We start from the raw sequence: 26,610 nt of genomic DNA, 5'->3' as shown, positions 1-26,610 counted from the left end.
ACAGCCACTAACACACATGTACAAGGGAAGAGGGAAGTAAAAAAGATAATAGAGTGGTGGTTCTGACCCAAAGGAAAAATACAGGGAAAGTCACAGTCCAGAATGAGCCAAGACCTGTGAATAAAGCTAAGGATAACAAAAAGGGTTTGTCAGAACTGTCTAGAACAACTCCTACTTCTTCCATTTCTCTACCAGTTAAGTACAATCTTCAGCTTGAAGAGAGGAAGCCTTATGGAAAGCAAGAACTGAAGCTCAAAATAGGAGAGCCTCTAATTATTCCAAATCAGTTCAGGCTTCCAAAACTGTAAAACCTGATGATCCTGACAACTCCAGGGGAGCCTGATGAACTCCCTGCTGCAGAACTTCAAGGATGAGCAAGGTGTCAAAGCCTGAGGATGAGCAAACACAATCCTAATTTCAAAGAGGGGGCATCTACTGAGGGCTACAGAAATTCCCAGTCACTGAGAACCTTGACATCAATCCTTGTTAAACCACATGACTGATATATACCTAGCCCTGCACAATAGATTCTTTTTTAAAAAGGTGGGCTTTGAGCTTTTAGAAAAGAGAGTAGTGATCACCAGAAGAGATTTACTGAAAACAAGTCTTTCAAGAAAGAATATAATTAGACTGAAAATAAAGGAGTGTACTATACAAGAGTGCTACTCCAAGTAACGTCTGCAGACCAGTAGCACTGGCATCAGCTAAGAGCTTGTAAGGAATGCAGACTCTCAGGCCCTACCACAAACCTGCTGAATCAGAATCTGCATTTTAACAGGATCTCCAGGTGATTCTTGTGCATGACAAAGTTTGAAAATCACTGATACACAGAACAGATCTACATTTCAGCAAGGCATTTGATGAGCATTTCATGATATCTTTGTGGACAGTAAGATTTCCTTCTATTAATTTGTTATATTTTTGCCAGGTAAAATGTTAGGCAGTTTACACACTTAATTCTCATAATAAATCTACAAAGTAGTTATTATTATCTGTAATTTACAGATATTAATAGTAGCAAAGATTAGACAGCACTATCTGCCAGGCACTGTTCCAAGGACTTCATATATATTAACGTATTTAATCCTCATAACAAATCTTTATGGTAGGTACTATTATTACTTACATTTTACATATGATGAAACTGAAGCAGAAAGAGGTTAAGTAACTCACCCATAATAATCACACAGAAATTTGTGGTACAGTTTTTAACCACTACTTTTTATAGCCAAGCATGTTGCCATACTTGGTGGGGCATATGATAGCCATGCAGGAAACAATAAACAATTATACCCAAAGACATTTTTTTAAAAAATGAATAGGATCTGCAGGGGAATATTTTAAAGGATATGAAAAATAAAAGGATTTTAAAGGAATTCCCTGAAAGGAGAGAGTCAAATAGACTAATGTTTATTTGAGAGCCTACAGTATGCTGAGCCATGAGTCAAGCTCTTGGCATCCATGTTTTACTCAACCTTTCCAATAGGCTCATTCGTAAGTATCAAAACAATATATATATATATATGACTTATATATGAGGCAATGGAGGCCCAGACAAGTTAAGGACCTTACCAAGTCACAATATTTATAATGATACAACCAAGATTCCAAAACCAAGTGTGACTCTAAAGCCCACACTCTTTCCCACGATTTGCTCTGCATCCGTCCCTGGTGCCATCCCATTGCTACAAATGCCTGAGATAAGGGAACTGGGTCATGCTGACCATAAAGCAGGAGGACCTTTAACTAAGAGAACAAATATATTATAAAACAGAACATGGATCTAAAAGATCAAAACAGGATGGAACAATGGGCGAATGGTATTCCAAAGCAAGAGGCTTTAGAGTCAGACAAGGGTTTGAATACCAGGTTCTATCATTTACTATTTGGAATGCAAGCAAGTTACTTCTTTGAACCTTAATTTCTACATCTATACAAAGGAAATAATACCCCATAGGATTGTTGCAAGAGGGGAGAAAAGGTAATACTTGTAAAGTACTTGGCACATAAGACAACAAATGGCAGTGAACATTAAATCTAATAAAATGAAATTTAAGAAGGGTAAGTGCAAGAAAATCAATTTTAGAAGCACCAGATGAAATTTAACAGAAGCATGTCAGATGTGGACTTGAATCTACGAGTCAATAGTTTGCTAAGACTGCCAAAAATTACTATTGTGAATTTGGAGCACGTTACGGAAGCACATTGTCCAAAACAAGTAAGTCTAAAACAAGAAGGTCTATCAGACTTCATTTGCAATACTGTCTTCAGTTCTAATTGCTAAACTTTAAGGTAACTGGAAAATTAGAATCAGTCCAGAAAAATCAAAACCACGAGAAGCTTTGAAAACATAGTAACTAGCTCTTTCCTTCCTGGTTCTATATTCCCTCTCCTTCACACAACTGAAGCTACCTGACAATTGCTTCCACTCCCTAACAACTAATACATTCTTCACCTCTCTTCTCCCTTGATCTTCATCTCCCTCTCCCCCCTAACCCCCGCCCCGCCTCAAATTCATTTTTGCCAATGCCAATGTCAAACAGATCTGACAGGAGTGACTTGATGACTTCTAGTCCAAAACTCTAGGACCTGGCATGTCAGATGTGTTGCTAATCTGGCCCTGGCCTGCAGAATAGACCTGCTGCTGCTATGACCAGGGAACCAGGCAAGGAAAGGGTTACTGAGGATCTCATCAATAACTAACATGGTTTGTCAAATGTTTTCCAGACAGCAAGAAACTATGTGCTTTGTTTTGCAGATGTTGCTATCACAGAGAAACTCACACGTTTGCAGCAAGACCCTTGCAAGATGTTCCAGCTCCAAGCGTCCAAAAGTTACCTTAAACTTATTAGCATCTTAAATTCTCCTTCTCTGGGAGAGTGCAAGCAGCCATTTTCAGATGGTGCAACGTATGTAGTAGCATGTTTACCTGCTATGTTTGCACCCTGAATGAGCACATTTGTTACACAGTTGTTACAAATAAACCTGTTATCCTCTGCTCTCTTGTGCATAACGTCTCTACCAGCACTGTGCTCAAGGAGAACATTGCACTGGGAGCTACTGCCAGTGTTCTCCACTGCTTGTGTAAGCAATAAACCTTTTCTTCACCTACTTCTGCCTTGGTCGCGTTTCTTGGCTCCACACTCAACAAGAGATGAACCCACTTAGTTCAGTTACGCTGCTAATCTACACCAAATTTAACTGGCTCCCTGCTTTCTTCCTGAGACCCAGCCCCACAACTTGTACCCTAGGTAACTGAATCCTGAGTCTTTGTTACATACTCAAGAAACTGGGACTCTTCCTAAATGTCTACATGACCCACAGTTCCGCTCCTCGCTCAAAAGGGTATAGCTGGCCAGAAGACTGCAATTAAGCAATATCAGTCATCAGACCGCAACCACTTCAAACTCTCTGAAACAATACTTCCAAATCCAAGGAGGTTATCAGATAAACTCAGGGACAAAGCTATTCATGCCCATAAAATAGTACAAGTAGATTAGCTTATTGTACCTAAGAAGACATTTGAAAACCTACAAAGAAAAATGCCTGGAAAAGCTGCCTGCAATCTGGCTGTCCTCAATACAGTGCCCCATTTTCAATTCTAATTAGAACCAGGCTCAGCTCCCTGGCAGGACCCAGACAGTAAAATCTGGTAACTCCTAGTTCCAGATTCTCAGGGCAACTGACATTGGAGCAACACACGCTTCCCTATGGAATAGCCTTGTCAAAGTTGGCAGGTTTTCCTGGCTGAATCAGAACAGCCTGTGTCTCCTTTCATTCAATACTCCCTTGGAAGCCAAGCATCTCTCTAGGGAATGGCATCTGCAGTGGACATCAGGTGTCTCAATGCCCTGTTTTCTTTCTTTTTTTTTTTTTTTAGGAAGACTGGCCCTGAGCTAACATCTGTGCCCATCTTCCTCTACTTTATATGTGGGGCGCCTACCATAGCATCGCGTGCCAAGCGGTGCCATGTCTGCACCCAGGATCTGAACCGGTGAACCCCGGGCCGCCAAAGTGGAACGTGCAAACTTAACCGCTGTGCCACCAGGCTGGCCCCTCAATGCCCTGTTTTCAACCATGCAGACATCCTGGTTCCATTTCTATTTCTGAAGTAGATAGAGGCTCTGCTCGTTCATTGGATGAGAGAAACCATGGTAAATGCTAGTCTTTGAGAACTTTGCCTTGCTGTTCCTCTCCCTTGGAATAGCACAGTTACAGTCTAGAATCAGAAGATTCCTGGAGCTTTCATCCAGTTCTAACTACCTCTATACCTAGAGTTCCAGAACCAGTTTGTAAATCCAGGCCTTCTCTTCCTGAAGTGAACCTGAATGTCTAAACTCACTTCTAGATGGTTCACCAACCAATACCACATCACCCTAGTTATTCTCTGGATCACTAGTTCTCAAACTCAAGCATGCATTTGGAGGTTTGTCAAAATACAAATTATTGGACCTTACCCCCTAGGGCTTCTGATTCAGTAGGTCTAGGGTGGGACTTGAAGATGTGCATTTTTAACAAGCTCCCAGGGCATGCTGATGTTGTTTGAGAACCACTGCTCTAAATCAACAATATTTCAAGTCATTCACCCCATAAGCCTGGGAACAGGGTAAGGGAGAGGAAGATGTTATATACATGGGTCCACTTGTATCATAACACTCGTGGTTTGTCCTACACAGAAAACTCCTTATTTTCCTACATAGTAGACCTCAACTGCATCTCACAGGAGTTTAAAACAGATGACAATTCACACTCTAACGAATTATGAGCATAGATAACATTCAGTAACCAAGAAATGGTACTTATGGTAAGAGATTCTAGGCTCAAGATCAGCAGTTCAACTATGAGTGGAAACATCTATTCTCTTTCCTTTGCCTCACTAGTCGCGTTATTCATTAAAATGAATTAAAACCTGTAAAGCACTTAGAATAGTGCTTAGCCATTATTTTTTTTGTTGTGGTAAAAGATACATAATACTTATCATATTTACCATTGGTAAGTGTTCAACTCAGTGGCATTAAATATATTCACAATGTTGGGTAACCACCAACACTATCTATACCCAAAACTTTTCATCATCTCCAACAAAAACTGTGTACCCATTAAACAATAACTCTCCCTTCCCATCTCCCCCCAACCCCTGGCATTCTACTTTCTGTCTCAATGAATTTGCCTATTCTAGGTACCTTATCTAAGTGGAATTGTACATTCGTCTGTGTCTGGCTTATTTCAGTAAGCACGTTCTTGAGGTCCATCCATATTTTAGCATATATCAGAATTTAATTCCTGGGGCCAGCCCCATGGCCGAGTGGTTAAGTTCATGCGCTGCGCTTCAGAGGCCCAGGCTTTCACTGGTTTGGATCCTGGGCGCAGACATGGCACCGCTCATCAGGCCATGCTGAGGTGGCATCCCACATGCCACAACTAGAAGGACTCACAACTAAAAATATACAACTATGTACCAGGAGACTTTGGGGAGAAAAAGGAAAAATAAAATCTTTAAAAAAAAAAGAATTTAATTCCTTTGAATGAGGCTCAATAATATTCCACTGTATGTATATACCATATTTTGTTTATCTATGCATCTGTTGATGGACACTCAGGTTGCTTTTACCTTTTGGCTATTGTGAATAATGTTGCTAAGACATGGACATACAAGTATCTGTTCAAGTGCCTGCTTTCAATTCTTTTGGATATACATCTAGGAGTGAAATGCTGGGTCATATAGTAGTTCTATGTCTAATCCTTTTTTTGGTAAGGAAGACTGTCACTGAGCTAACATTTATGCCAGTTTTCCTCTATTTTGTATGTGGGATGGTGCCACAGCATGGCTTGATAAGCGGTGTATAGGTTTGCGCCCAGGGTCCAGGCCCGTGAACCCTGGGCTGCCGAAGTGGAGGGCGTGAAGTTAATCACTATGCCACCAAGCTGGCCCCCTATGTTTAATCTTTTGAGAAACCACCAAACAGTTTTCCACAGTGGCACACCATTTTACATTCCTACCAGCAATAATGCCAATATTGATTTTCTTTCCCTTTTTCCTTTTTTTAAATTATAGCCATCCTAGTAGGTAGCACTTAGCGACATTAATCATCACAAGTTCTGATGTGGGCTTTTACCAATACTTGTAGTACTTAAGGACAGCACGACAACAATTAGAGGTTGTGACCTGTTTCCAAATTCAAGTGGTCCTAACAGTTTCATTCAAAACACAAGTTTCGGGGCCGGCCCCGTGGCCGAGTGGTTAAGTTCTCAGGTTCTGCTGTGGTGGCCCAGGGTTTCACCGGTTCGGATCCTGGGCGTGGACATGGCACTACTCATCGGGCCATGCTGAGGCGGCATCCCACATGCCACAACTAGAAGGACCCACAACTAAGACTATACAACTATGTAACTGGGGGCTTTAGGGAGAAAAAGGAAAAAAAAATAAAATAAAATCTAAAAAAAAAAAGAGCAAAAACACAAGTTTCCAGTTGCTTCCAATTTTCTCACAAAATCACCTCCAAAACTAGCATTTCCCTACCTTGATAACAACTAAAAAAGAAAATGATGCTTTGGGTGGCCAAAGGAAAAAAGAATGGATAATTTTCCCTTTTTTTTAATGTCTCTGATAACTTAATTTCATAATAATGCTCAGTTTTACCTATAAACAAATGGCTCACTGGCATTCAGTTCAAGAAATGTCAAATAGTTTCTCTAAAACATTTAAAATCCTAATCTAAAAAGATTTATTTTTAAAAAGTATGTTGGAAAATCCTATATATTTTAATCTTGCTAGCTAAATCACCTTTAAGTCCCTGACCTAGCGAGAAATACCATTTTCTCTTCACTTTGGGAGTTTTCCAGGCATGGAAGAGCGAAAGTCTCAGTGAGACAAACGGCCATTCACAAATAAAACTGTTTTCTTCTGCTCTTGTATTATGTTCAAACAGGCCTTTCTCTCAGTAACTCTTTTTTTTTTCCTTTATGAATTTAAGAAAGAGAAATTTTGGAAGTATAGCAAGTAAAAACCAGTAGAAAAAAAACCTTTTTTTGGAAAAATTTTCTCTCTCAACTTTTATACTTCCCAACAGTTGAGAAAGAAATCTAGTAGCTTAAGTATGGACAAAAAGATGGGTAAAGTGAAGGTATCATAGAAAAAAAATTTTCTAAACTGCAGTCTCATCCTAGTTGTTGATCAGCAAATATACCGTATATACTTGCCCATTATGCTGATGATAATATTTGAAAGATTAAATTCTCCGTTTAGAAAATTAAAGACTGGTTTTATAAAGGCAAAGAACAGACCTACAACATTCTGAGAGGTACAGTCAGAGACCCATATGAACCCTCAAGTCCATCAATCCCATTAAAGCATATAATTTCTTTCACAAGTAAATGTGCAGTAAGCAACTAAGAACAATGTAGCCAAATCTCTGTAGGAAAACTTGTAAATAGCTGAAACCAGGAATATGTTCAACCCACAAATGCCAAGAGAGAGCTGTTTCTAGAATATATGTATAAAGTTGTGTCACACACAGAAACACTGGTTAAGACAGAAGTTTACTAGAGAGAGCACTGCATTTAGTCAGGAGAGTCTGAGTCTCAGTGATGCCTTCCTCAGTAAATTACTGAAAGCCTCTGGACCTCATTCCTATAGCATAAAGATAATCAATCTAGGCAAAACAAAACCTGCTTCATGGGTTGTGTGAGGAATAAATAATGTCAATACAGTTCACTCATTCTTCAGCAAACATATTTTGAACTCACAATGTGCACTAAGGATGCAAAGAAGATCAAGTCCCTGCCCTCACTGTGCCTAAGAGGTCCTCCTCCTTGATGGGTAGCCCACAATTCAAGAACTATTTAGATAGAACTAGAGGGCAATTCCTCAAGGACTGAGAGCTCCCAATCCATGCTGAACAAGACCCTGGCAAATAACAACAGACAATGAATGATTGCTGAATGAATGAATGAACTATTTTTGCTGTTATCTGTAAAACTTTCCTCTCAGAAAAGGAAAAGGGACTACATAATTAAAGGAAAAAGGGATACATAATAATCGCCTCACTCACCAGAGGAACACAGATACTTCATAGCAACACTCAGAAACACGTGGAGGGGAAAGCAAAGACAACCCTTCCCGTTATTATCATTCCATGGCAGGGCTCAGTAGCGTTCTTCTTGTCATAGAAAATCTCCCCATCTCTGAAAACCTCTGCAAAGGCTGTGGAAATGGCTCATTTTATCCTCTATGATGGTTATGCTGCAAGATACTTAAGTTTTAAACTAGAGGTTTTCAGTACGTGAAGTCAAATTGCTGAAACCAGTATTTGGGGACACATATTTGAATAAATACTACATGTGTTAACCAAAGACCTATCTTTAACTAAAAAGTAGGAACTTGTAACTCTGTTCCTAAGAACTACAAAATTCTTCAGATATAAACTAGGGTTTCTCAACCTTAGCACTACTGACATTTTGGGCCAGACAATTCTTGGTTGTGGTGGGCTGTCCTATACATTATAGGACATTTGGCAGCATGCTTGGCCTCCACCCACTAGATGCCAGTAGCATGCCCCCCGAACCATGACAATCAAACATAGCTCTAGACATTGACAAATGTTCCCTGGGGGAGGGGAGGGGAGGGAGGGTTGTTTTAAAATCACCCTGGTTGAGAACCACTGAGATAAACAATGGAATGAGAATTTTTTCACGAAGTCTGTTTAAATAAGATATGGAAGATATAAACTGTCGTTCTTTGCACTCTATGAGTGATTTTTAGATCACCAGAACCTTTTATAGTTTTATGTGGAAAAAAAGATGATGATGATCAGTGCGCCTAAAGGTAATCTACAACCTAGAAAGAAGAAATAAACCAATGGACCAATGAATGGTACAAAAAGTGGTAACAGCATAACATGAGCTACAAGTAGCCTACTATCATCTTCTAGATACATTACTCATGCCTGATAACTGTTAGAAGTCTTAGGCTATCTTGAAATCTTCCATTTCATTGCTATAAAGTCAGATTCTTAATTTTTCTTCCTATTTTTATCCGAAAAAAAATGGTTTCCTATAGCAAGGAAGGCAAGAATACTGTTATCACAACTATTTATTGAGCATTTTGTAACTGTAAGGGATTCTGCTTACTTAAATTAAGCACATCTCCTAAAAGCTTCTGAAGGAAAGATGACAAAACAGACTCAAAATTATTAAATAAAACTCCTGGAGTCACAAAGGAAGCTAGACATTCCCAAAGTTTACCTAAGACTCATTTCCGTCACCTCCCAGAAGTCCCAGGTTTGACTTGTAAATAAATAGTTCTGCTTACAAAAAGGCCAGATTTGCATTAATCTTAAATACTGGGATTTACATATACATATATACATACATACATATTTATATATACATAATCCTAAACAAGTATAGAGCACACAGCATTTTTTACAAAATGTTATTGGTTTTAATTATAAAAGAACAGCCCACCACAACCAAGAATTGTCTGGCCCAAAATGTCAGTGTCAATGTCTATGTCTATGGTCACTGTAGAGAATCTAAAAAGCCTTTTTTTTTAAGATTTTATTTTTCCTTTTTCTCCCCAAAGCCCCCCAGTACAGAGTTGTATATTTTTAGTTGTGGGTCCTTCTAGTTGCGGCATGTGGGATGCCCTCAGCATGGCTTGACGAGTGGTGTCATGTCTGCGCCCAGGATCCAAACCGTTGAAACCCTGGGCCACTGAAGCGGAGCGCAGGAACTTAACTACCCGGCCACTGGGCCGGCCCCAAATATTTGGTTTTCCGCTTTGTTCTTTTGAGGAAGATTAGCCCTGAGCCAATCCTCCTCTTTTTGCTGAGGAAGACTGGCCCTGAGCTAACATCCATGCCCATCTTCCTCTACTTTATATGTGGGACGCCTATCACAGCATGGCTTTTGCCAAGTGGTGCCATGTCTGCACCCAGGATCTGAACCGGGGAACCCCAGGCCGCTGAGAAGTGGAACAGAAGAACTTAACCGCTGTGCCACTGGGCCAGCCCTAAAAAGCCTATTTTTTTAAAGATTGATTTTAATAATGATGTATATCATGTAATAATGATGTATATAAAAGCAAACGCAAACATAAAGATTAGCCAATAGTTCAAGCAATGAATAAGTAATTAATGGATTATTAACGTCCCCAGACACTTCAGTACTAAAGTCATAGATGGCTCTCTTTAGAATCTGCCCATCAATTCTGAGAATAAATTCTGGTTTCATAAAATTCTATAAGCCTAGTCAGATGTGTGCCAGTTGTGCTGGATAAAAAGACAAGAACCGTGCACATGTGTTTTGGACAGGTTTGGTATTTCAGAGGAAACCTGTACATATAACAGAAACTGTCTGGGGCTGGCCCCGTGGCCAAGTGGTTAAGTTCGCGCACTCTGCTGCAGGCTGCCCAGTGTTTCGTTGGTTCGAATCCTGGGCGTGGACATGGCACTGCTCATCAAACCACACTGAGGCAGTGTCCCCCATGACACAACTAGAAGGACCCACAACAAAGAATATACAACTACGTACCGGGGGTCTTTGGGGAGAAAAAGGAAAAAATAAAATCTTAAAAAAAAAAAAAAAAAAAGAAACTGTCTTTCCCGGAGGAAAATGGGATGCTTTTCTCAGAAGCAGAAACTAAAGAAAACGTCACCTCTACTCTACTGTTTTGGTCTCATCATTTTATAGTTTGGACCTAAGTGATAACCAATTCTTCATAAACAAACAACTCTTCCCATGGGCTCTGGAGCTCCTCTGCCTCCACCCCGGTTCCCCATCCTCATGCCATCTAAGTCAGGGTCTCAAGAGGTCTTTTCAAAATCATACGAAAGAGCTCAGTGCAGTAGGTACAGGCGCTCCAGCACTGAAGAGCACAGCCTAAACTACTGTTTAGGAACATCTACCCCTACTTCAAAAGAAGAGGGATAAAAAATGGTGACTATTCTAGCGGCCAGAAAGGGCAACCAAGGAGCTCTTGGGGAGGTGTACATAGGGGGGAAATGTGATAGTGATTGACTTGGAAAATAAAGTACCCCCAACTGTCTGAAACATCAAGGCAGGATGGTAGAACAGGTATGAAATGGCTGAAATTGCACTGGAGGTTTTAGTATCTGAACAAATTATTAGAGTCAGGGGCTATGACACCTAATCTTGACACTGCAGTGGACCAGCTATTCTGCTATAAAATGGGGCTTACTATTTAGAAGACAAACTTGGAATATCCCAACATTACTATGTCTTTTCCAAGACAATAAAGATATACAAATCAGAAAATGAGACTCAAATGTACTGACCTACAATGAGTTTTAACTTTTACCTCTGTAAAAGAGTTCAGCTCCCTTCTAAAGCAGGGTCTGTCTTACTTTTCCAATTCATTAATAAGTAATAAAGGTCAAATTACTTCAAAAAAACCTCCAGGTCCTGTTTTTTTTTTTTAAAGATTGGCCCTGAGCTAACATCTATTGCCAATCTTTTTTTGCTTCTTCTTCTCCCCAAAGCCCCTAAGTACATAGTTGTAGATCCTTCTAGTTGTGCTATGTGGGATGCCGCCTCAGCGTAGTTTGATGAGCGGTGCTAGGTCCACACCCAGGATCCAAACCAGCAAAACCTTGGGCCACCAAAACAGAGAGCGTGAACTTAACCACTTGGCCACAGGGCTGGCCCCTCCAGGTCCCTTAACATTCACAAAACTAAGTCCAAGACTCTTGATATGCTCAGAGATTTTAAGCGAGTAAAATTCTCACATCCAAATGAGATTTTACCTAATTGCCAACAACAATATCATTAGTTACTGGCAATAATGAAAATAATGAGAATTCTTCATTTTTCCCTCTCTGGAAGGCTTCAACCCAACATTATGAATCATTTAGTCCTTGATGTATGGTTATTTCCAGGGGGACAGATGACATTTAGCACAGGACATGTGAGGCTGTGGGAAAAGGGAAGTTCCTGGCCACAAGAACCAGGATAAAACCCCTGCCCTTGGGAAAAATGCCAAAAATCTCAGGAATTGATAAACAATAATGTACACCCGAAATTACACAATGTTATAAACCATTATAATCCCAATAAAATTACTTAAAAAAGATGCTAAAAATCTCTGAAGTCCACTGCAGGGCAGTTAAATTTTTAGCTTTACAAGATTCCGTTATAAGAACACAAACCACAGAACGGAATTAGAATAGGTTTTTGAAAACTACAGTATAAAGTTGCAAAATAACTATTTTCGGTCATTCATGAGAATCCATGCTAAGTGATGGTCCCCAGCGTGAATATGAATATTTTTTCCCCTTGGGATTGGGTTAAACTAACTTGGCTCTAAAATCTTTCACTATGCAAAGACAGAGAATATCACGATGACAGCTAACTTTACTTAGTGCTTACTATGTAAGCATCAGGCTAAGTGCTCTACATGCATCAGTTTATTAATCCTTACAACAATGCTATAAGTGCTAAAGAACATCAACTCCAAAATAGGCATTTTCTTTAGAGCCTTTGAAAATAATAAGCAGGGGCCAGCCCCATGGCCGACTGGTTAAGTTCACGAGCTCCACTTCTGCGGCCCGGGGTTTCAGCCGGTTCGGATCCTGGCTGCGGACATGGCACCACTTGGCAAAAGCCATGCTGTGGTAGGAATCCCATGTATAAAGCAGAGGAAGATGGGCATGGATGTTAGCTCAGGGCCAGTCTTCCTCAGCAAAAAGAGGAGGATTGGCAGTAGTTAGCTCAGGGCTAATCTTCCTTAAAAAAAAAAGAAAGAAAGAAAGAAAGGACTTTATATTTACACATAAACATATCAAAAAAAAGAATATATTCCTGACACAAAAACAGCTTGGTCTTTATAGTTTGCAGAGATAATATTCATCATATTTGTCTCCAAGAATAGTTATTTCTCTTGTACAAAAGAAAAAGAAGATATAGAAAAATTACATTTTTATTGTCACCACACCTCAAAATGGAGGGTTGTCAATTCTACCTTAAGGAACAAATTTTTTTCCCAAGAGTAACTGCATCACAATTTCTTGCATAGACTGTATGATAAGTTTCTGGTGGCAATACATAGGTCTGAGTAAAGGTTTTCCGCATTTTTTCTCTGTCTGCATTTTTTTTTTAAGATTTTATTTTTCCTTTTTCTCCCCAAAGGCCCCAAAGTACATAGCTGTGTACTTTTAGTTGTGGATCCTTCTAGTTGTGGCATGTGGGATGCCACTTCAGCATGGCTTGATGAGCGGGTCACGTTCGCGCCCAGGATCCGAACTGGTGAAACCCCTGGCCGCCGAAGCAGAGGGCACAAACTTAACCACTCGGCCATGGGGCCAGCCCCTCTGTCTGCATTTTTTAAACCATATTTTAAGAAGCATCATCAAAACCAAACACGTAGGGGCCTGCCCAGTGGCTGAATGGTTAAGTTCACATACTCCACTTCAGCGGCCCAGGGCTTCACTGGTTGGGATCCTGGGTGCAAACCTGCAACCACTCATCAAGCCATGCTGAGGTGGTGTCCCACATAGCACAACCAGAAGGACCTACAACTAGAATATACAACTATGTACTAGGGGACTTTGGCAAGAAGAAGGGAAAGAAAAAAAGACGATTGGCAACAGATGTTAGCTCAGGTGCCAATCTTTAAAAAAAAAAACCAAACATGTATATCAATACTAAAACTCATAAAATTAGCTATTATATACCCATGTAGGCATCTTACTAAATTGGCTAATTGCTTCATGAGAAGTTATGTAATATAATAGAGGGAACATTTGCAGTGGAGGCAAAATTACCTAGAGCTGAGTGGAAACCATGGCTCTATCGCTTGCTAGTATACGACCTTGGGCAATTTTCTTCTCTCAGTCTGAGTCTTCTCATTTGCAAAATGAGGTAATAACTCCAATCTTACAAGGATTAACCGTATGTGAAATGCCAGCATAGAGCCTGACTCAAAGCAGCAGATTAGGAAACAGTTACTGTTATTACTCTGTTGTCATTTATGTAAGCTCCTTAAAGGCAAATCATACTTTTCCTTGTAACTCAATTGTAGGCTCTATAATTACTGAAAACTGAAAAAATAAAAGCAAGAAACATCAAAATTACAAACGAGGATTTGGTATAATAGTCCAACACATACCTAGATAGGAAATGAGACTATGAAGTAATAATGACGACCTTCAAAACATATATCAAAATGAACAATGTCCTTATTTTTATAAGCCACTCTGAAAGGAGATGATGCTGTCTGTATTCAAATCACACACAGAACTACTCTTCATTCGTGCCATAAATATTTCTTTTCTTTCTTTTTTTGCTGAGGAAAATTAGCCCTGAGCTAATATCTGTTGCAAGTCTTCCTCATTTTTCGCTTCAGCAAGATTAGCCCTTAGCTAACATCTATGCCAATCTTCCTCTACTTTATTTGCAGGTGGCCGCCACAGCATGGCTGCCAAGTGGTGTACATCCATGCCCAGGATCCAAACCCGCAAACCCAGGCCGATGAAGTGGAATGCGCCAAACTTAACCACTATGCCACAAGGCCCACCCCTCCACAAGTATTTCTTGATTGTCCATTAAGTGTCAGTTACTATGCTAGGCAATGTGCATATGATTGTGAGCAAAAGCAGACACAGTTCCAATTCTCATGGAACTTTCAGTCATACAACTGCACAAATAGTGTAAACTTGTGATAAATGATGTAAAGGTCAGTAAGTGGTATTCTGAGAGCCAGTAACAGAGATCTAACCTAATTGAGGAGCCCAAGGAAGGGCTTCCCCAGGAAGTGAAAGCTGAGAGCTAAAGAATGAAGAGGGAGTTAACAGTGGACGGTGTTTCCAGATAGAGGAAAGTAGCTTGTGCAAAGATCCTGCCACAGGAGGAAACAAGCAAAAATATAAGACCAAAAGGCCAGTGTGCCTGGAGCAAAGACAAGAGCTGTGAGAATTAGCTAGGGCTCTAGACTACACAACTGCGAGGACTTATAGACCATATTCAAGAGCTGTAATATCCCAAAAGCAAAGAAAAGCCACTGAAGAGTTTCATGAATGCTTATTTCGGGGGGGGCAGGTAGGCTGAAGCTGAAGGACGATGATTTGCAATTTGCCTTTGGCTTCTGCAATAAGAGCTAAAGAAGGTAGATGGATCAGGTAGGAAACAAAAATTCCCTCAGGGTATGACAATAGCTTGAGGGACCAAGGGGATGGGGATGGGGATGGTGGAAGAAGTTGATGAATTCAAGAGATATTCAGTAAAACCTGATGTATAGTATTCAGGGGCTAAGGGAGAACAAAGTATCCAAGGAAACTTCGAGGTTTCTGATTTTCATGACTATATAGAAGGAGATACCATTCAGGAGGGATCTGCTCCAGAAACATCTTTAGAGCAGTTTACACACCCCAAAAAGGGCCTAAATGCATTTCACTTTGGCCTGAACCTGTTTCAACTCAGTTTGGTCCCTTACTTTACTTATGAAACAGGGTTCCAAAAGATGTTTTGCTTCTTCCAAAAATCAAATTGACTCTCCAAAGTACAAGATTTTTCCAACACTGAAGATACTTCAAAGATTCTGCCACAAGCTTCAAAATCAACTCCAAGTGACTTCTAAAACTGGCGTGAGCAATGGGGCAGCACTATGGAGTGAATGTGTCATTCCCCATGACGAACTATTTTGATAAGACTAACACAAATTTGCTGTTTAATTTAAATATTTTAAGAAATCTTGACAGTTTAGAGTACTCTTATGTGATATTAAACTAAAATATGAAATTTTATCAGGCATTACAATAACTGGAACTATGCTGCTTTTATGTTTGTGTTTCAACATTCTGAAATGCCTGTAGAAAACTCGGCATTTTGGAAGAAAAGGTATGATTAAAAACAAACCATACAGGGGCTGGCCCAGCAGGCAATAGTTGTTAAGTTCACGCCCTCTTCTTCAGCAGCCTGGGGTTCGATGGTTTGGATCCTGGGCATGGACCTACACACTGCTCATCAAGCCATACTGTGGCCACGTCCCACATACAAAATAGAGGAAGACTGGCACACATGTTAGCTTAGGGTCAATCTTCCTCACCAAAAAAAAACCCCCAAAAAAAAGTCTTCATCTTAATATATAACTATTTTACTGTTTCCATCCAGTTCTTGTTAATGCCCATCACATTCACTCAAGGTAAAAGATTTTTACTAACCACACGTGTGTGTATGTATGTATACACTATATACAAAGTAAAGCCAACACTGTAGTATTTACTTTCTTCAGTTTTAACTTTTTAATTTGCAACCTAATGTCACTTTCATAGTGGAATACTGGATGCCTTTCAGTCTTAGAAATACAGAAACTTCAAATCTGACTAGCCCAAGGAAAGTAAGTGAAAGAAAGAGTTTTGCCCCTTTAATAGCAACCTAACACATCACACCTTAGTACTGAAGTAATTCCCTAATTCTGGCAGGATGGCCTCCTTGGCCACCTGCTTGCACTAGGCCCTAACTCAAATTTTATTAACACACAACTGCAGTTACCAGGATGTTACCACCACTTGTACACAGCAACAGAATTCTTTTGTTTTTTTTCCATGCTGATTTTATCTCAAGGCATCAAAAGACAACACTGAGGTCTGAGGCCAAATATGAATAATGTCATCTCCGCAAATGAAGAGAAAAGTCAAGGACTTTCTAAAAATCAGGTCTTAAGCCCATTAACCAATATTAGCGTGTAAAACCAGACTGTCTTCATACCAAAGACTGTGCTACCCAATGTGGTCCCTGGGAGCAAGGGCTGGAGAGCTTAAAATGGGTTACCAGCATGGTTCATCTTTTTCTTTCAGGTGTTTTTTTAAAAACATGGAATCAGTCTATGGCTATACTTGAGTATAGCTTAGGCCAGGTATGGGAGCGCCAAGGAAGAGACAGCAAAAAGCCTTTAGGGGTTCCAATCTTAGCTAGCAGACTTTCCTATCTTCCTCACAAGGAGCGGTCCATGTCTCCCAGCAGGAATGTGGGAGAGGGAAAGTTCTAAGGGCCCTGGGCTTTTCCCTCACCCAAGCCCCCAGAATGACACAACAAACCACTTCCTTCTGGGAACGGAGGGTCATAAGCTTTAGGGGACAATGGAGCTCAATCCCGGCTTCAGAAAGATGGAGACAAGGAGATGAGACGGGGGAGGATGGAAGTGGGGGTCAGGGGATGGGCCCAGCCCGAGAGCTGAATACGGCAGTCACCGCCAGGGACTTCGGGAGCAGGGACCTTGCAGCATCTGTGCGAGAAGGCCTGCCACGGCCCTCTGAGAAGCCCGAGGGGCTCGTTGGGAAGTCTGGGGCATCTGTGCACCAGAGCCTATCGCCACTCTCCTCGGGAGGGGAGACAGTCCCCGCAGGAACCCTCTCCGCGAGCAGGGGCTTTCCCTGCCCTTTTAATCACAAACCCTCACGGAAAGCAGCACAAAATTTATAGGGGTGGACGGGCCAGAGGCAAGTAGGTGTCCTGCAAATGTCGGGGAGGGCTTGACAGAGGGAAAGGGAGGCCCCCCAGTTCGAGGAACTTTAATTGCCACCCGGGAGCGGGAGGGGGCAAGAGGAGGCCCGTCAGCCGCAGGGACAGAGGAGGCCAGGAGCAGCGTCCAGCCGCGCCCGGAGTTTCAGGGGACGACGGCTTGGGGCGCGGTCGCGGCGGTCAGAGGCCCGCGCCGGCCCGGAGGCGCGAGGAGCGCGGGTCGGCGGCAGACGCCGCCTAGGCCTCGGGGGTCCGGACACACCCACCGCGCGGCCGCAGGCCCGCTTACCTGCTCCTCCTCCGGGGTCAGCTCCGGCGGCATGGCGGGCTGGGGCGCGGTCGCGGGCTCCATGCAGCCGCCGCCGCCGCCGCCGCCCGGCGGACACCCGCGGCCCGGAGCGCGGAGAGCCCGGGGCTGGCGGCCTCCGCTTCCGCGTCGCGGCGCCTCAGCAGCCCGAGGCCGGCTCGCGCATGGTGGGCCCGCGGGGCTGGCGGCCGCCAACGCCGCTCGTTCCCTTAAGAAAAAGCTCTCCGAACTGTCGCTCTCTTCTGGGCGGAAATCCTTTATTATTTTCTTCGCTCCTTTCCTCACACTCCGCCTCCTCTCCCGGAAAAAAAAAAAAAAGTGCAAGAGGAGCTAATAGTCAATCGGGATCAAAAAAGGAACTAGGGAATCAAGAACTTTCTAAGCCCAGAGCGAAGGGTCGCGGCGGAAATTTCCTGAAGGCTGCCGGCCTCGGCGTCCCGCTTCCTCGGCGGCGCTCCCGCTCCTCCAGAGCGTGACGAGGAGGCCTCGGGGATGCGGGCCCCGCGACCTGCGCGGCGCCCCTCAGCCTGGTTCCTCAAAAGCCGCGGCGGCGAGCGGGAGGGAGCGAGGGAAACGCGCCCCACTCCGGCTCACCGCCAACGCTGCGGCCGCCCCGCGGCCGCCCGAGCCCCCCGCGGCTCCATTGAGAAACGGAGAGTCTCATTCACAAGCAGGCGGCGAGAAGGGCCCCGCGGAGCGAGGACGCCGTCCGGAAGGGGGAGACAGAGAGGGACCCGGCGCGGGCGGCGGGGGAGGGAGGGGAGGGAGAGGAGCGTGAGTGGGGGAAGCTGGGCGGTCCGGCGGGGGGAAGGGGGGACCTAGAGGAACCAGGGCGGGGGAGGGGCTTCGGGCGTCTCTGGACTGCGGAGAGGAAGAAGAAGGAAGAAAGGAGTCTGAGTTTTATGAGGTTAAGCTCGGTGAAGGAGGAAGACAGTACATTCGTTTGAAAACTAGCTGCTGACGGGCACCTCGCCGGGGGTGACCTGCTGCTACCACCTACGTGAGGAATGCACGATCCTCATCTATTTCCTTGTCACTGCTGAGTGAAAGACCCTGGAGAGATTGCCTGCGAGGTCCAGGATGCTCAAGTGGAGGCACAGACCCAATAATCGCGGCCTTCTCTCTCTTTGCCGGCCGCATCCTGTAATCCATCACCAGTGTAGCTAATTTTAGTCCTTCACAAAAGGAGCATCTGATTTCGAACCTCATTCAGGAATCATGCAGCTTTTGCAAACCTTGATTTTCACTCACGCCGGCGCAGCAAAGAGCTTAGGGGTTTTACAGGGTACAGTCTTGGAGTCACTTTGGGGGAGGGGAGCACAGGGAAGTCAGAGCTGGGTCTGGTATGTTTTTGCATCATTCCAGACCAAAAATAAATATTCCAAAAGGGACCCAACTAACAAACGCGTGCCACAGCTAGTCACAAGAGCTGAAGCCCTGGGAGAGAGACCCAAGCGAGGGAGAGAGACCCAAGCGAGGAGTCTTCAGATTACTGAGGAAGGTGCTCTGGGCTCTGATGCTACTTGCAGGATTTTATGAAAGCAACCTCTGACCTCACCTCGTGTTTCTGCGTCGTTGTAATAGGAACTTCAGGCTGCCCTTGGTTAGAGAAGAAACCCCTGGTGCTTGGATCTGTTTGTCAGGTAGGTTAGTTTATCCTTTGCACCAAAAAGGCTGACTCTGGGTTGAATTCATCACCCTACACCGGAGTTAGAGTTTCAATATTGCAACTAGACGCTCCTCCGGAAGACAGTCCGTTTATTTAACAAGGACGTTTATATGCCGGGCACTGGGCTATGCACTGGAGTTACAGCAGTGAACAAGACAGTGGTCTCTTCCACATGTAAGGATATGGAACGATCCCTGAGCTATGCTATGAAGTGAAAAACGCCAGACTCAAATAATGTGCATAATATGGTGTCAGTTGTACAAGAAAAAAATACTAAACATATGTTTGTAAACTTATTTACACATAGAAAAGCTTTGGGAGGATACACAAGAAAGATAACAGTGATTGTCTCCCAGGAGGGGAACTGGGAGTCTGGAGAACAGAAGGGAGAGGAAGACTTTTCCCTATATGCTCTTTTGTACATTTTAAGTTTTAACTTTAACTTTTTATTGAAGTATAACAGACATAAAGTGAAAATATATGTGTACGTACAGCTTGATGAATTTTGATAAACTGAACACACCCATGTAACCAGCATACAGATGAAGAAATGGAACATTCCCAAGCCAGCCTGGTGGCTGAGTGGCTGGGTTCCCATGTTCTGCTTCGGTGGCCCAGGGACCTGGCAGCACTCATCAAGCCATGCTGAGGCAGTGTGTGACATAGCAGAACTAGAAAGACCTACAATTAGAATACATAACTATGTACTGGGGGGCTTTGCGGAGAAGAAGAAAAAAAAAGAAATAGAACATTCCCAACTTTCCAAAGCCCTCCTTATGTCCCCTCCCAGTCACTACTCTCCTCAAGAGTAACCATTACCTTAGCTTCTAACAACGTAGTGTGTGTCTAAATTTTGCATGTGGATGTCTAACCTTTTCCCCACACAAAGTTTTTTTTAGGAAGATTAGCCCTGAGCTAACATGTGCTGCCAATCCTCTTTTTGCTGAGGAAGACTGGCCCTGAGCTAACATCCATGCCCATCTTCCTCCCCTTTATATGTGGGTCACCTGCCACAGCATGGCTTGCCAACCGGTGCCATGTCCGCACCTGGAATCTGAACCTGTGAACCCTGGGCCACCAAAGCAGAACGTGCAAACTTAACCCCTGCTCCACCAGGCCAGCCCCACCAAAAATTTTTCAAATAGTAGCTTAAATACAGTTTTTCTCTCTAAGCAAGTAAATGTCTCTAGGACTAAACTGAAGTAAAAAATGGCAGGTCCTGAATAGTACAAACCACTGAGTGGACACAGGAGAGGATGGAGTCTCTCGATCCATTATTTACACTTTTACACTTGTTTTGTCCAGTGATCCTCAGGACACCAAGGGTTGGTGATTTATCTAAAGTCACACAGCTAATTAATTAGTATTGAGCTAGAACGACTCCAGGCATTCTAACCCGTAGTGCAGGGATTGAGTGAGGAGAATTAATAAAGGGAGAGGTTTAACAGAATGTGCTAGGAGAGAGAACTCAGCAGTGTTTTCAGAGGCACAGCTGTGTGTGTGGGTGTGTAAGGGAACAGTTCTCCGGAACTGTTGCCTATCACGGTCCTAACAGGACAATGTTTGGAAGTTTCAGAGCAGAGATGTGGGTAACACAACCAAATGCAAGGCAGCTGGCTGGCTTTGCTCCAGGAGGTAAATCTGAGGAGAATCAGAGTACAAAGACTTGCCTTTAACTGCAGGCCCAAACCAACAAAATCAAGTATGGTACTGTCATCCTGCTCCATCAAATCTTAGAGACTACAAAATGGTTTGTAATGGCAAAAGATTGGAAACAACATAATGGGCCATCAATAGGAAACTCAGTAAATAAATTAGTACACACATACACTTAAATAATAAGTTCACATTTATTGGGTCCTTACCACATGCTAGACACTGTTCCAAATGACTTTCATTCATCTAATCACACCATCACAGTATGAGATGGCTGAAATTATGATCCTCATTTTACAAAATATATATATACATTACGTGGATCCATATGTATTGACATAGCCTCCTTGCATTTTTGAATACGTGGCTGCAAGGCCTCAAAAGAAAGGCTAAGGTAGGGTTGGGGGAGTGTAAGTGACAGACAAAATCACGTTTTTATTAAATTAACATGAACTGAAATCAGAAAGTGGAAAATAAATTAGAAAGAGGGAACCTTAGAGGAAGGGGTATTATGGGTTGTACTTTTGTTTTTTGCTTTTAAAGCATAGGTTTCAGCTTTCTGTCTAGAAAGCTTATCCTCCCCTTCCTCCCACCTCCTTCACCAGACATATCTGACTCATGCTTAAGATCTCAGCTCAAAAGTGAATTCCTCAGCAATATCTTCCTTGGCTACTCCCTAAACTGAATTAGACTCCCTGTTACTGTCTTTCACAGCACTCTGGGTTTTTTTGTTTGTTACGTAAATTTCAGTTTATATTCTAATTTGACATCTGTATACACTACAAAGTGATCACCCCCAAATGTCTAGTTTCCATCCATTACCCTACAATTGACCCTGTTACCCCTTTTGCCCACCCCCTTCCCCTCTGGTAACCACGGATCTGTTCTCTGTATCTATTAGTTTTTGTTTTGTTTGTTCATTTATTTTGTTTTGTTTTTAGATTCCACATATGAGTGAAGTCATACAGTATTTCTCTTTCTTTTTCTGACTTATTTCACTTAGCATAATACCCTCAAGGTCCATCTATGTTGTCACAAATGGTAAGATTTCATTCTCTTTCATGGCTGAGTAGTATTTATACACACAGACACACCCCATCTTCTTTATCCATTTATCCATTGATGGACACTTAGGTTGTTTGTGTCTTGGCTATTGTAAATAATGCTGCAATGAACATAAGGGTATGTATATCTTTCCGAATTAGCATTTTCATATTCTTCTTCTAAGTACCCAGTAGTGGAATAGCTGGATCATGTGGTAGTGCTATTCTTAATTTCTTGAGGAATCTCCATATTGTTTCCCATAGTGGCTGCACCAATTTACAATCCCACCAACAGTGTACAAGGATTCCATTTTCTTCACGTCTTATCCAATGCTTGTTATTCCTTATCTTTTTTTTAAAAAAAGATTTTATTTTTCCTCTTTCTCCCAAAGCTCCCCAGTACACAGTTGTGTATTTTTGGTTGTGGGTACTTCTAGTTGTGGGATGTGGGACACCGCCTCAGTGTGGCCTGATGAGCGGTGCAATGTCCACACCCAGGATTCGAACTGGGAAAGCCTGGGCCGCCAAAGTGGAGCTCAAGAACTTAACCCCTTGGCCACAGGGCCAGCCCCTTGTCTTTTCAATAATAGCAATTCTAACAGGTGTGAGGTGATATCTCATAGTGGTTTTGATTTACATTTCCCTAATAATTAGTGATGTTGAACATCTTTTCATATGCTTGTTGGCCATCTGTATATCTTCTTTGGAAAAATGTCTATTCAGATCCTCTGCCCATTTTTTAATCGAGTTGTTTGTTTCTTTGTTGTTCAGTTGTATGAGTTCTTTATATATTTTGGATATTAACCTCTTATTGGATGTATATTTTGCAAATATCTTTTCCTGTTCAGTAAGTTGCCTTTCCATTTTGATGATGGTTTCCCTTGCTGTGCAGAAGTTTTTAGGTTGATGTAGTCTCATTTGTTTATTTTTGCTGTTGTTTCTCTTGCCTTTGGACTCAGATCCATGAAAACATTGCTAAGACTGACGTCAAGGAGGTTACCACTCATGTTTTCTTCTAGAAATTTTATGGTTTCAGGTTTTACATTCAAGTCTTTAATCCATTTTGAGTTAATTTTTATGTATAGTGTAAGACGATGGTCTACTTTCCTTCTTTTGCATGTGGCTGTCCAGTTTTCCCAGCACCATTTACTGAAGAGACTTTCCTTTCTCCGTTGTATGTTCTTGGCTTCTTTGGCATAAATTAATTGTCCATTTATGTGCAGGTTTATTTCTGGGCTCTCTGTTCTGTTCCTTTGATCTGTGTGTCTGTTTCTGTGCCAGTACCGTGCTGTTTTGATTACTACAGGTTTGCAGTATAGTTTGAAATCAGGGAGCATGATGCCTCCAGCTTGTGGTTCTTCTTTCTCAGGATGGCTCTGGCTATTCCAAATCTTTTGTGGTTCCATACAAATTTTTTAATTATTTGCTCTAGTTCTTCAAAAAACGCTATTTGAATTTTTTTTAAAGCACTTTTTTTTTTAAGATTTTATTTTTCCTTTTTCTCCCCAAAGTCCCCTGGTACATAGTTGTGTATTTTTAGTTGTGAGCCCCTCTAGTTGTGGCATATGGGATGCCGCCTCAGCATGGCTTGATGAGCAGTGACATGTCTGTGCCCAGGATCCAAACCAGCGAAACCCTGGGCCACCAAAGCAGAGCACACGAACCCAACCACTCGGCCACAGGGCCAGCCCCTGCTATTGGAATTTTGATAGGGATTGCATTGACTCTGTAGATTGTTTTGGGTAGTATGGACATTTTAACAGTATTAATTCTTCCAATCCATGAGCACAGAATATCTTTCAATTTATTTGTGTCTTCTTTAATTTCTTTCAGCAGTGTCTTATGGTTTTCAGTATACAGGTCTTTCACCTCCTTGGTTAAATTTATTCCTAGGTATTTTATTCTTTTTGATGCAATTGGAAACGGGATGGTTTTCCTAATTTCTGATAATTCATTATTGGTGTATAGAAATGCCACAGATTTCTGTATATTGGTTTTTTTGCTAAGGAAGATTTGCCCTGAGCTAACATCTGTGCCAGTCTTCCTCTATTTTGTATGTGAGTCACCACCACAGCATGGCTAACGAGTGGTGTAGATCTGTGCCCAGGATCTGAACCCAGAAACCCGGGCCACCAAAGTAGAGAGCACCAAACTTAACCTCTACACCCTGTGGCCAGCCCCCATATATTGATTTTATATCCTGCAACTTTACTGAATTCATTTATTAGTTCTGTTACCACACAAAATTGGAGTTCTCTTGCCTGATGCCCATAAAAAGCCAACTAATTACGGCATCAGCCTTTGGGAAAAGAGATCAGCTTTATTTTGTGAGATCAATCTGCAGGGAGACAGGGGGCATGTGCCCTCAGATCTGTCTCCTCGATTCAGGATTTGGGGTTAAATTTAAGAGGGAAGGGAAGGGCAGGCTGGCACACAGAAATGCTGATGGGACAGGTTTTGATTGGTGAGCTTCTAAACATTTACGATGAGGTTCTAAACTTTTATGATAGGGTTCTAAGCATTTATGATCAGGTGGGGAAAGAATTTCAACACCGGATCTTACTGAATGAGGGACCCTTGCTTCTGATAAGAGCCCAACTGTCAAGTTCCGGTCATGTCTCAGTCCTTTGGTTCTGTAGGAAGGAAGATCTTTGGTTTTGCAGTCATTTCAGGTCAAGATTTCTTCTGTGCATGCTCTGGCTATATGACTTTGCATGTTTTCTGAAAGGCAATTCTTAGTCACTCTGTTGATAAGAGATGGAGTCAGTTGGACTGGTCCTGGAGGGCTTGTGGTTACAGTTCTAACAGTTTTTTGGTGGAGTCTTTAGGGGTTTTCTATGTATAGTATGTCATCTGCAATTAATGACAGTTTTACTTCTTCTTTTTTGATTTGGATACCTTTTTTTCTTTATCTAGCCTAATTGTCGTAGCTAGGACTTCCAATATTATGTTGAATAAGAGTGGACATCCTACTCTTGTTCCTGATCTTGGAGGAAAAGCTTTCAGCTTTTCACCATTGAGTATGATGTTAGCTCTGCGTTTGTCATATATGGCCTTTATTATGTTGTTATTATGTTTATTATGTTATCACAGAGCTGATCACAGTTTATAAGTGTGCACTTGTTTCTATGTTCATCAGCCTAGTGTCTGACTGCCCTCCTAGACTGTAAGCTCCAGGAAGGCAGGAACCACATCTGTCTTTTTGGCCCCTGGAGCTTCAGGGACTAGAGCCTAGTACCTAGTAGGCAGGTCCTTAATAAATGGGTGTTGAATGACTGAATCAGTGAAGACTGTCACCTTAACTCTGAGACCTCTATCTTAGCGTTTTCTGCTACCTTAATTTTTGTTCAGGTCTAAGTATAGAGATACTTTCAAAGCTGTGATTGGAATTTTATAACTTCTCCCCCAAAACACCTTTACTTCTAAAATCCAAAGTTCCTCTCAAACATTGCTCCAAAGTATCTACTGCGTATGAATGAGATGTGTAGTGCTAAAGACATGCTTTGGCTATAAAAGATCCAAAAACATTCTTATTGCCATTTTTCTAAAAGACAAACAGATACAGAATAAATAAGGTCATACTTCTAACCAAAGTCTAGGGTGAAAATTTTTTGCTTATTTACTCATGAGCCAAATCTATAAACAGCAGGATGGCTAGAGGTGAGTTGGTAAGGAAGGTGAAAAATCTTATCCCACATAGATTACATTTCCCCCATTACTCTATACTCTAGGGACCAGTCCATACCCATTGCTATTTTCTGCCTTTTTTTTTTTTTTTTTAAGTAAAATGATCTGGCTCTTGTCTCACACAATTTTCTTGTCTGGTACGCCTACTCACCACTCCCAAATCACAGGTTAATCAGTCACTATTCTGTGTTACTATTATATCCGATACCTTTGTCTAGAGTTTACCTAACCCTCTGAATTATAATTATTTGCTTCCTTGTCGGTCTCTCCCACTAAACCATGAGCTCCTTGAGAGCAGGGACCATGTCTTAATCATTGCTCTCTTCAGAACCTAGCACAATATCCAGTACACAGTAGGTGGTGCTCCATCAATGTTTGCTGAAAGAATGGATCTGTCCTTTTCTAGCTAACAAGGTCTAATTCTTGCCAAAGAATGTCAAATAGGTTTGGTTACCTTGGATATTTAGTTGCTTGTGAGAAAACATTCAATATAAGAATGAATTACATCTGAGTTACATTGCTCTCACTCACTTTGACTTATCTGTGTTAATGGGAAGGCCAGAGCAGAATGGATAAATTAAGTCCACAGATAGAACCTTGTTTGAGCCAGTTTTAACTTCCTCCTTTATAAAAGCTTTTGTTAAAGTTGCCAATGAGAAGCAGAACTGACAGATTTGAGTTCCATCTTTTATTTCCTCTATCTGCTGCAGAGAAAACCTAAAGGGCAAAAGCAGAGGGAGATACAGAAGGCATGAAGGACTGCCAACCCACTG

At 42.1% G+C, this 26,610-nt stretch overlaps 1 protein-coding gene and 1 long non-coding RNA gene across 5 annotated transcripts in view; one reads left to right on the top strand and one right to left on the bottom strand.

Annotated features, from left to right (window-relative positions):
* Window positions 1–3,111, top strand: part of LOC139075918 (uncharacterized) — a 60,130-nt gene extending 57,019 nt beyond the window's left edge. The window contains exon 2 of the long non-coding RNA XR_011526879.1: window positions 2,759–3,111. This is a non-coding gene — a long non-coding RNA (uncharacterized lncRNA). The remainder of the gene's footprint in view (window positions 1–2,758) is intronic.
* PTPN9 (protein tyrosine phosphatase non-receptor type 9) overlaps window positions 1–18,572 on the bottom strand; it is a 79,188-nt gene extending 60,616 nt beyond the window's left edge. For 3 of the 4 annotated variants that reach the window (XM_070574706.1, XM_070574713.1, XM_070574727.1), the window contains exon 1: window positions 17,765–18,518. In XM_070574706.1, coding sequence (XP_070430807.1) covers window positions 17,765–17,827 — 63 coding nt within the window. In that variant the 5' untranslated portion in view covers window positions 17,828–18,518. Of the gene's footprint in view, window positions 1–17,764 lie in introns of all 4 variants that reach the window. The other variant, XM_070574721.1, reaches the window with a different exon arrangement.
* Between the last annotated feature and the right edge of the window lie 8,038 nt (window positions 18,573–26,610).

Source organism: Equus przewalskii, chromosome 1, assembly GCF_037783145.1.
Source record: "Equus przewalskii isolate Varuska chromosome 1, EquPr2, whole genome shotgun sequence".
Lineage (NCBI taxonomy): Eukaryota > Metazoa > Chordata > Mammalia > Perissodactyla > Equidae > Equus > Equus przewalskii.
This window is presented reverse-complemented; position numbering and strand designations above follow the sequence as displayed.